The sequence below is a fragment of the Symphodus melops genome, assembly GCF_947650265.1.
Source record: "Symphodus melops genome assembly, chromosome: 4".
Classification (NCBI taxonomy): Eukaryota; Metazoa; Chordata; class Actinopteri; order Labriformes; family Labridae; genus Symphodus; species Symphodus melops.
Genome location: NC_136694.1, coordinates 18,735,420 through 18,747,461, shown reverse-complemented (window position 1 = coordinate 18,747,461; position 12,042 = coordinate 18,735,420). Strand labels below are relative to the sequence as shown.

Genomic DNA, 12,042 nt, shown 5'->3' with positions numbered 1-12,042 from the left:
ATTTATCCTGGGAGGGCAATTCAACATCAGAAAGCGCTGGACTCTGGAAAGTAGAGTAAATTCTTGGAGCTTTTTTTTTTGTTTACTTGAAAATACACGAGTTCAAAACAATATAATGAACATTTAAATACCATAGTGACAAGCAATGATATCATATATATAACTGAAAACGTAAAATACTGCTGTTGTGCTGCTGTTAAGCTAGTGTATATTTAGCAGTGGTGTTACAATAAATGGGAAAATGATGACAGAAAACATAAACAGGACGATGACTGTTCCTGTTGAACAAGTCTCAGTGGCATACATTGAATTCATAAGTTGTTAAAGTGTTCAGATAAAGGTACTTCCAAATGTCTTGTGTTGGATTGCAGTACATTAAGCAGGTGTTTTTCCTTACCCTTCTTTTCGAGCAGGCTTTTAAAGTGTGATTCTCAATATATTTATTTGCACACTAAACTGATCAAATATGTTAAACCAAAAGCAAAAGTTAGCAAAAGTGAATGTTAGATAAAAAAAGAGCTATTCTCTTCAAAGCTCTTAATGTAAGTCGACTATAATACTGCAAAATACTGTATTGTCCCTCTGTGCAGCATAACTGTCCTCTCTGTGCCAGGGTTATTACAGGAGTACCTTCTCAATTCAAGCACAATGACAGATTGTGATCATTCCTAATATTCTTTTATGAACATAGTCCCGCTGACTTCAGCAGGTTGGCACTCTACATAAAGTGAGCTTTGGTGTAATGATTAAACCTTTGTCCCAGATTCAGTCTTGGTAGTTCTCACTGAGAAATATTTTGAAAATATGCAAAATCCAGCATGTACTGTAGGGTCTCAGCTGAATTCTTGACCCACTTTAGACTGTTTGTCCAACTGAAGCACCAGTGTGTTTGTGCAGCCTGGTGCACAGTATGAACAAAAACACTGATTTCTTTTTCTCTCTCCGCTTGTTAAGTCAGTAAATTGATCACAGTCTGCATGATTCCCTCCTCAGATTTACATGAACAGATCTGCAGAATGTATTTGATTGTGATCTTAACTGAGCTTAAATGTTTCATTTTCAGATCATTAGGTTTATCTTTGAGGTCAGACTGTTAAGTGTTTGTGATACAGTACATGCATGCTTTAGGATTAGACTTCAGATGACCAAACCTTTAAATATCAAATATGTTACATATTTGTCCCATCTATTATATGACAAAGACCACATCATTATTAAATTAATGTACCATATTTCTCCTTAAATTAAAAGCTTTTCATTAATTGTGAAGAGCACAGCCTCAGGTTTTGGGTCACCACATGGCACACAGACTGACATTACAGTACTTTATTGGCAGGAAACCCAGAATGGAACTCTGCCTTTCTTTGTATCAACAAATAATTTTCCATGCAGGTCATTTTAACTGCAAAACCTTAGATAACTAGACTAGAATAGAAGTCTTTAAACCAGATTCAACAACTGTAATTATTCTTTTACTTTGTAATTTACAGACTGTCAGAAAGCCTTGGGCAGATTCTTTATCCTCGTCAGGGCAAGTTTTTTCTTTCAGACACCCATCTGACTGACAAAAGAACTAACATTTACAGGTTAACATCTCCCCAAGGACAAGAGCTATAATAGTGTTAAACATTATTTCAACTTGTACAATAGTAAAATCTAAATAAATCCCACTGATTAAGTTCAATAATTACACCCATTAATGCTAACACCATCCTTTGTCTAGCTCAGGCCAGCGTGATTGAGAGTTACATATAACAACCTCATGTCTGCTACTTTGACAGATCTGGAAGCCACAGAATCTCTTGTGCCTTATAATGAAAAGTTAGGGAGGGATTAGAGATGTCTGATGCTAAATATTCAAATTAATTTGAGGGGATTAGGAAGCAGGCCCTGGCTCTCTCGAGGTATAATGGACTTATCCTTCAGTGATATGACTCCATCATTCCTGTTCATATATTTTAAACAATAGACATGCAATAGAAATCTGGTGGCTTATTGAAACAGTTTGCATTCTATCCAAGGACTCAGTGCTTTCAGTTTAAAGGTAAGGAGTACTTTCTTCAAGAGTTTAAAGGTAATCACATGTTGAAGTTTTATTTCTGACTTAAGTGTGTGCTATTGAAATGGCACTTGTATTGCGTTCTTTTTGTTTTTCTTTTATTCTTCTCTTTCTCTTATGGTTGTTGTTGATTTAGTTTCTATATGTCTTGGGGAGATCCTTTTTTAAGCCCATATTGGGTTTTGTTAACCGCTCCCGCACATACTATCCTTGTTTAATGTTTTCTTTTTTTTGTCTAACTGTCTTTCTTGGTGCAAATACATGAAAAAAAAAGTTCAAACAGAGAACTATACTGTACCCGAGGCTCACACAAGCAACAAAGTTGCCTTCAAGCACAGTTTGAAAAAAATATAAATAAAAACCCTGAATATTTACTGAAACTATAAACAGCTTGTTCCCCTCAGGTTTGGGGTTACTATAGAAAAGCTTGAGGAAATCAATGCTGGGCCTTGGGATGAGAACATGAGCAACATTAAAGTCTGGATAGCTGCAGAGTCCTTGTCTCTGACTGACGAACTGAGAGGTATCTAACAAACAGTCTGAATCCTACAGCTGTACATTTGCAGAGATTTTTCTGCAGGAGGAGGGAGATGAAACATCTGACTGACCAGCAGAGTGACTCATACAAGCTGCTAGGCACAGCTCTCCTTGTGTCTGTAAAATAAATATTTATGGACTTCACTCAAACTTCTCAGTTTACCTGTAAAATACTCCTACGACATGGAGCATCGTATGCTCTTAACAAGTTGTTGTAACAAATGGTTTAGTATAGTGTCATTCAATGGAGGAGTGGCTCCAGATATATGTGGGTAAATGTTGAAGATTTTTTTCAAACATTTATCTTTTTTTTTTTTTCTAAACTGTGTTCAACAGTTAGGTGTTTACATTGTCATTTTGATGGGAAGGAAAATTAAAAGTCTATCTGTGTTTTCATGATGAAAACACCCACCTGTAGCCTCTGTTAGTCCGTAGACTGGACTGAACACTTCTAAGCTGCAGGTCACTGAAGCAAAGCTTAGTTATTAAAAGCATCAGTGTAACTTTTCTTTCACATTTAAACATGTTAAATAATGTAGTTTGGAGATACAATTGATGTCTTTATTTCTTTATTAGAACTTAAAAGCTATTCCCCAACATTGTCAATTGTGGCTTCCTACCTGATCTATTCTGATCGGGTAGGAGAAGACTTACAGAGCGCCTCTGCAGAATCTTGTGTGTGGGAGCATTTGTAAAAAACGGTTACTCAACTTGTGGGATTGTTGGTTAAAAGACAAAGAAGAAGTACCAAGTCATTTTTCGACACAAAAGCGTTTCATGTCGACTGGATCAAAGAGTGTTTCATTAACGCTGATGCCTTCATCATGAAGAAGAAGACGAGTGCATGAAGAAAAGCTTTTTTGTTCAGAGATGATTTTCATTCCATTTCAACATTTTTTGTTTTTTGTTTTGCAGCACTTGGCGCCATAGTGTTGCATATCGTTAGCATGAATGCTCTATTATGGTTAATCTGTAATGCTGCCTTTCTGACCCTTTCTGTCTCCCTGCACTCTCTCTCTCTCTCTCCCCTCTCTCTCTATCTCTCTCTCTCTCTCTCTCTCTCGCTCTCTCTCTCTCTCTCTCTGTCTTGCTCTCTTTCTTTCAGCTGTGGCTTCTCCGGACCGGGCCATCGCTGCAGACAGAAGGAGGGTACATCTATAAATAGAAATTGGACCAATTATAAAGCAGATGTTCCCCTCTATAATGGTGGGAGAACTGTTTCTGTGGTACTCTCTGTGCTCTTTTTCTTTGTTGTTTTAGGCTTCTCTCTCAGTTTGTGTTGACGGTTTCATTTCTCCCCGTCTGGCTTCCTTCGACCCCTCACTAAGTTTCTCCGTCTACTTATAACCTATGTCAAAATGAGCGCTTTCGTTTGACTGCTTGCACACTTTTCAGACAGTTTTTCTGACTGATATATTAAACAACTATCTGTTGCTGCTCATTTAACTGATAGTTCAGCAAAGAATCAACCCTTATTTCTACAATTGTGTTTAATCAGCAATTATAAGCAGAGATTGGCTTTATCCTAAATCTTTTGGCTTTTTGCTAAATGATTAAAATAAAATGCTCTCATTTAAATGGGTTTGAGATTACCATTTGGGACGTTGTGCTGAATAAGCATTATCCAAAAATTCCAGATAGCCATCTCTTTGTAATTTGAGAGAAAATCCTTTTCAATAACAGATTTTTCCCACATTATCCCCATAATCTGGGACAGTTCAATCAGCGTCTGTGTAAAATATTTGTAAACAGAAATGCGGCTCACACCAAGCGGAACGTGACAGAGCTGTCGTTTCGTCAAGAAAGAATACTGGAATTACAATCAGTGAAACACTGTTTTTATTACTTTGTGCCACAGGTATCATACTTACCAAAATAAGACTTAAAACCCCAGAAAATCATCAAAGTATGTCTTTTACATAAATGGAATAATATATGCTCGTAATCATGAGGAAAAATGTCCCCCTAATTTCTTCAGCAGCTCACCGTCACTCTACTCTTTATTCACGTTATCGACATCTCCAGCATTATCATCACCTTGTTTCCAACAATGAAACCATCATCAATTTAACTGATGAGTGATACGGTTCTGTTTGATCTGCTGCACTGAGGCAAAAGCCCAATCCATGCTAAATAGGTTAGAGGGGTAAATCTTCAGGTCTCCAGAGGCCGAGCGCTATCCCTCTGTGTCTCTGTCTCCCTCCCTGTCAGCATCTGACAAGCTCACCAAGGCTGAGCTGAAAAATACCCATAACATCCACCTCCGCAGAGCTCTTTACTGCCATGTTCTCCTTCACTCGCTGCCACCATCTATTCCTCACTGTCTGTCTCCTCGTTGCTCCACGCATTCCTTTTCTAGTCCTTACGTCTCCTACCACTTCCTGCTTCTGCAGAATCTCCCCTCTCGAGCACACAAACACGAACTCGTGCTATAAAACATCTACAGGAAGACAACAAAAGTCCAAAAACAAACCATTTACTCCCTGAATCCCGATATTTATTCATCCTACAGTTGCTCTTTATAGCCTGAAGGGCCAGCTTAACTGACATTGCATTTTGGCTGCAATTTTGCTCATGACTCACTGGAGTTGATCTGAAACTTTGTGACAGATGACACAGCCACACTTGACTCACAGTAACAGTGAAGCATAGTCTAATTCAAATTAGGCAAGTGATTTATTTTTGGATGAAGGCAATACTCTTTCTCAGCTACCTGTTAACACTGATGACTGTGTAGATGCATATGAATGAATGTGAAAGAGGGGGGCTTTGTGTGCTGCTGCGGTCAGTGGTGGTGTTAGGAAAGGCCTTTGTTTGGGAGAGGCTCTGGGCAGAGTTTGGATGCTTACTATGGCCTGTCAGGAACGATGGATGTAGCTTTGCTCAGCTTTTATGTGCTTTAGGTTGGTAGCATGGGCTGAAAAAGAGCATAGCACTTGCTCAAGATAAGGGTCTCAAGATTCATTACAGCTAACAAGAAGTGACCAAAATGTTACTGGGAAGACTAATGCGATGACTAAATCTTTAGGGATGAAATACCACAAGGCCAACAGAACATTAAACACTTAACAAATCAAGATGAACAATGGCTACAAACAGGACGCTAACAGCTCTGAACCAGCAAGATGCTGATTCATAACCTCACTTGAGTCGGTGCACTCCAAAGGCTGTCATAACCAACTGAAAAACAATAGTCATCGCTGACATACTCACAAATGTCAAGAAGAATGAATTACCATTGATTTAAGCACCTGAGTCATCCAATTAAACACATTTTTAAAATGGTCACTCACTGGAATAGACTCATGTTATTATACTTCTAAGTGTACACCATGCATTAAGGTTTCTTTGTGACATGATGCCCTCAGCATTACATGCTGTGGATGTTATATAGACAGAAGTGAAGATATATGGTGCTATTTAAAGCAGGGTTTCTCCCCCTTATCACAATATAGAAGATATGTTAAGAATATTTACATACTGTAGGTCATTCATGGGAAAATAAGTGATGTGAAGACATCCGATATGAGCTAGGCTTAAACAACAGCTAATATTAGCATTCAACAACTTTCTTTCTATTAGCATGAACTAGGAAACAAGTATAACTGTTTTGTGATGTTAAATGCTTGTTTTATGATTGCTAGCTACTGAAAAGACAGTTTAGACTTCAAAAACAGTTTTGAGTTCATGTCAACATTTTTTGAAAGCCTATTCGCTACTATTAAGCAACAACTAATAGAATTCAACAGATTTCAAGTTAGCAATACACCCCCTAGTTATGAGTTACGAAACGGGCAAGCTGTCAGCTAGTAGTAAAGTTAGCTAGTTATTAATTAGCTCATGGTCAAATCCTACCTTATACTATATTATATGATATTAGTTAAGGACTTAAACGTTCCAAATAAAGTATGATAACCTACATCTATGTCCTTTTACAACTTTCAGCACAACATGGTAACTGCACTTCAGCTCTTAAATATACCATAATACGAATGCCGGAATGTGTTCTCCGTCTGTTTGGTTGATTGAACAAAAGCTTTTTCAGTTTTTTACAGTTTCTGTCATGTTTATTTTCCATATGAATGCACCAGAGCAGATGTTGACCCATTTGTAACCCTGAACATAATGTCGGTAGTGACTTCACACAAACCATGTCTGCTATGTTTTTGTTGGATAGGAAAAGTGCTATACAAAGTGAAACACTGGTATTATTGTTTGGGTTCAGCAGCACAGCTTACCTCTGTGAGGTGAGGGTTGGGGTTGAAACCACACTGGTTGCACACCATGGAGCGGCACTGTGTGCAGGTGTTGACGTTAGGCTTGTCATCCCCATTGCCCATCAGGTCAGTGGTTTTACAGACGGGGCACAGTTTGCTGCTGGGCATGGGTGCAATTTGTGGCACAGAATAAGGGGAGCTGGGGACACTGCCTCGGTCAGGGGACACAGAGGGGGACCTCCCTGTCCTGCTGCTCCCCAAATCCACCTGCAGATTCTTCCTGGCCACATGACCCTGGCCTTGCTCTCCCTGTTGTGAAGCATGCTGACGGGTTTCATGAGAGGCCAACCTATCACCTGTCCCGGGATCACTCTGTACTCCTGCTTTAGGTCCTGGATCTGATGAAGGTGGTCTAATAGAAATGACAAAGAGAGCACAAAAGCTGAATGTTAGACCTTGATATGTGATGTAACAATTATCGGAAGCATTATCTTAAACTTTTCCTTTACTAAAAACATTTTGTTTCGATTAAGGACACACATTTATCTATAAAGGTGTTCACAATTTAAAAAAGAAAAATGCATAGCTCAGCACAGAGTTTCAACTGACATGAAACATGCACTTAAAGTATGCAACAAAAAACACCTCAAACACATCTTAAGACAGCATAAAGCAAGTTGCCATGACAACAATGAAAGTGTACTTCTTCCCTGATCTCTTGTCTAACTGCATTTGGCACTGAAATGTATCAAAGTAATAATGAATACATAAAATAGTTCAATCATGTGCTGGAGTTGTGAATGTGGGAATTGAAACAAAAGCAATCACAGTAATGCGCTACAAACCTCAACTTCTTCAGGATACACACTGATCTTGGAAAGCTACACATATGGAAATGCAAAAGTGCCAGCCGACCTGAAGTTCTCATCCTCGTCTAACCCTAACACTTTTGATGATGAAACCCCACATCATCCCAGACAGTTACACAACTGGGTTTGGATTCTGTCTCCCCTGCTACATTTCTTTAACCTGGTAAATAATTTGGGGTAAAGCTAAAAAGCTAAAATCATCTCATATATAAAATCCAACACTTTTTTTTTTTTTAACTCAAAACTCAACAAGCTCAAGTGTTTAAATAATAAAGAATTGTTAAGTCCAAACATTTGTATTCCTTACATTACCTTTATGTAACACATTCAAGAGGTTTATCATCTTTATCATCGTTTCTTTTGTCAACCATCATTTACAGTAGGCACTAAAACTGTTAGAGTAACGAACGCTGAAGAGAGTTGGTGAATTAAAGGCAAGAAGGGGGAATTTGAGCACAAGAAAATGAGAGACCTGAGACCTTTAATTGACTTTGTGTTGTTATTACAGCTACCTACTTTGTATATCTAATAACGTATGCTTTAAATGTGTAGCTTACACATTTCATCTAACAATATTTTCTAAATGAGCTGCATTGAATGATTTCTCGAGTAGGTTTCATTCCAGTGATCTCTACTTAATTTCAGGAGGAAGAGCACTTCTCCCTGAGAGCTATATTTTGGAAGCCTTCAGCTGTGAGATGCACTCAGTCCACATGCCATTAAAAGATTTTATTGTTGATCAAAGTGTGACATCAGACTTCTCAAAGCGCTGGCACACAGAGAGGCATATGTTGAATATTTGATATCGCCTCGATCCATTTTTCTGCGAAGAGCTTCTTGTGGCTTGTTTTTACTTTTGAAGCAGTCTTGTTCAGGCCTCAGCCAAATGAATTCAAGTTAGTGTATCAGACAACTGTATTATAAACTTTTGCTTTCCTAGCTTATGCCCTCCAGCATCCACGCCAACAGTTTAATAGAAATGGAGGATTTCCGCTGTCATAACAACTTAGGCCTTGCTTTGTCATGGCCGTCATCTTCAAAGACAGTCTCAGCAGCAGCCCTGCGTCCACACAGAGAGGACGGTGGAAATAAAGGGACGCATAAAGGAATTCAAATAGAGCATGTTAGCAATTATGAGTCACGGCTGAAGACTGGAGCTTCATAAAACTCCAGCCGTTGTGCTCTCAGCAGAGCTCCTATGTTCAGTTTGGTGAGCCAATCAGGAAGAACCTGCATTTGTCAAACCATCACTGGGTCGCCGGTTCAAGTCCTGCTGCAGAATGTGTCTAAAAAATTGGTCTGGTTCACACCTATTCACTTCCTGAGCACTGCTGACGTGCCCTTTGAGCAACGCATCAGCCTATGTGTAGCATGTCTTAATAACAGAGTGTAAAATTGAATAAAGTATATCTTCTTCTACACTGTTACATTAGAAATCCAGCCTTTATAGTGCGCTGCCCCTCACTCTGCTCTAGTTAAGCCTGATCTGGAAATGCTCAGAGTACTGTATGTTACTCGGTGTCCTCACAAAAGAGATGCAGAGTGGGGGAAAAAATCATTTTAAAAAATCACTTGAAAGCCTTTTAGAATTTATGCAGAGGCACCTTAATGAGACAAAAAAAAAGGTAGTTAAAACAAAAAGACTTCTTTAGATATTCTCATACATCAGTAGATGGTAGTCCACTGAGAGCATCTTGTGGCTTCTTTCTAGAAATCACCACAAAATGACTTGCTTTAACACAAAGTGGATAGTGGACGGTTTAAGGGTTGTAAGCTGCCAATGTTTTGTAACGGGAGCTCCCTGTGAAACTTTCTATCGTAAGGAAGAAGAGAAGAGGTTGGACTCAGAGTTTCAATAATACAAGAAACAATTCAACATTTCAGGAACTCTAATTATTCTCTGTCTGTGGATAGGGAAGATCAATGCCTTTCTTATGTCACTGCTGCAAATTGAAAGTAACAGCTAGCCTGGTTAGCTGAGCAGGAAGATTGGTCTCGCTCTGCAAACAGTTAAAAAGCAGCAGGTTCTTCAACTGACAGAGTATATGTGTCCGTATCTTGATAATGGATATTCTATATGTCTCTTATTGATTTATTCTTCTGTCCACTGAAAATCAACCTGAGTGGCTCAGGCTACTGAAACATTTCCTGGGCCGTCAGTTCATATCAAAAGGTCGAATCAGAAAGGTAGAGGATGCATCAGACTTAGAGGCATGTCTAAATGCATTGTTTGCTTGTAAATGGATGTTAAGGAAATCAAGTGGAGAATATATTCTTCTGCAAAATGTCTGCTCGTTCACACAGGGACGACAACTTCTGCTTCACCAAAGTTCCACTTATATCAGTGACCACAGTCTTTCTGACATTAAAATGGAAACATCAAAAAAGAAATAGTAACAATAATAAAAAGAAAAATACTTCAACTTTCTAATTTTCAAACTCATATATTTCACAATTTGGCAATTTGACCCCCAGATTGGATAGTACAGGTTTTCTTCTTATGAGCTCTGCTGCCAGTGTTCAAAGGGAATAAAAATGGAATCTGAAATGAATTCTATGAGAAATTATGATAAACACCTTTTTTATTTTGTAAACCATCAGAACAAGAATGACAGAAGCCGCGACAAATAGTCCCAAGTCAAGGCTGTTGTAAAAATGACTAAATCAACTATTGATGGAAGGCTGTGTTTTGGCCCAGGGCACTTCTTACCTTCAATGTTACAGACGTTTCATCATTAAATGTCGGAAAAGTTTGGAAACACCTATAAAAATATGTAATATAAACGAGGAGCAGAGAAATGGATAAGGGAGAGCTAGTTGTAGAGAGAATATGTTCCCAAACATGTTGCTCAGATACAAAAAGAGGAGACGTGCTGATGAAACTTTGCAGCATGTCATGGAAGACCAGGCTTGGCAGATGACGCAGACCGCATCCAAATCGCGAATAGCCTTGAAAAAAGAAACCAATGACAGCACACATAGAGTGTGTGGTACCGCTGCATTTTGTTTGCTTTCAGATGTACAGGCAAAGAAGTGTCCCAGTTTCTCCACAGCATGTCAAAATATCAGTTCCCACACTTGATTCCGTTTTCCCGATCAAAACAAAGATGGCAGAAGGAATGGCACGTGTTCTCGATCAGGTGTAAGTCGTGACGATAAATCCATTGAATAAGATCACTGTGTTGTTTGTTTCCACTACTATTTTCATATTGTGCTCCAGTTGTTTCTGGTTACTTGGATGGGAAGAGCTGCAGTCACAGGAGAGATGGGTTTAAAAAATGCATCATCTAACTGACAACATGTTTATTTTCATCCACATTCTTAAAGAGTCTTTCAGGATTGCAGAAACTCATTCACAGCGATGTTCAGTGTTGTTCGACAACCTTCTGTTTTTTATGTTGTTGGCTGTATAATGTTGCTCTAATTGATATCTAACACTTAGGTTAGCACACATGAGTGGCTCATACGCTTGTAAAAACACAGCCTAGCGTTTATGTCATGTGAGGAGGCTGTAGCCCTTCCCGAATCCGACTTCGGCCCTTCGGCTCTTTGGTCCTCCTTAACTCTTTCCTCCCAACACTTACTGTTTTTTTCTAATATCTAACAAAGGCAAAACAGGCTTTCAAACAACACAAAACTAGACTTCAGCTTTCGCCAAAGTCTAGTCTCATTGTGTTTGAGAGAGGCCTTTTACAGTCAGAGATCATGCAACACACTGCAGAAGTCTGCTGTGCTGCATTTAGACTGCATATGGCTTAAACATCAGAACACGTTTTAAATCCGTACAGTGTCCACTGGACATCTAGGTAAAACAGCCGCACATTTTCTGTTTATTATAACTGTCCTCATGTCATAAATATGAACTTCTGCTTTTGCATTATTTGTTGGCGTTGTGTATGTTTAGTCTGTATGGTGAGCAGTGCTTTTCTGAAGGAGATTTAATTATGAGCGCGTCCTGTTTATGTCTCAGAACATGACTGTATCCATTAAGGTCATTGGTTGACAAACTGAATTTGTTTGAAATTTGATTTCAATTGATTTTCAAGAATTAAAAAAAAAAACAACATTCTTAAAACGAAACTGACCACAACATCCGTCTTTGCCACGACGCAGCAAGTTGATGAACGGAAAACAAAGCAGAGCAGTTGTTGTTTCTGTGTAACGAGTAAGACATGTCTGGGGCTTGTGTTCAACAACAGGCAGAATCTTCTGATTTTTGTAAATGCTTGTCAGTTCTGGTCATCAGGTCAGGATGACTGTGCACTTAGTCAAAGCTGTCGTGGTCAAAGAACAAACCAACAACGTGATGCAGAAGAATAGGATGACTTCCATTGCTCCATTGCCTCCTATATGAGCACAG

The 12,042-nt window shown here is 38.9% G+C and overlaps 1 protein-coding gene across 5 annotated transcripts in view; it reads right to left on the bottom strand.

Annotated features, from left to right (window-relative positions):
- The window catches only part of bsnb (bassoon (presynaptic cytomatrix protein) b), a 62,378-nt gene that overhangs the window by 48,116 nt on the left and 2,220 nt on the right, over positions 1-12,042 (bottom strand). For all 5 annotated transcript variants that reach the window (XM_079341804.1, XM_079341806.1, XM_079341807.1 and 2 more), the window contains exon 2: positions 6,835-7,225. In XM_079341804.1, the coding sequence (XP_079197930.1) occupies positions 6,835-7,225 (391 nt within the window). The remainder of the gene's footprint in view (positions 1-6,834; positions 7,226-12,042) is intronic.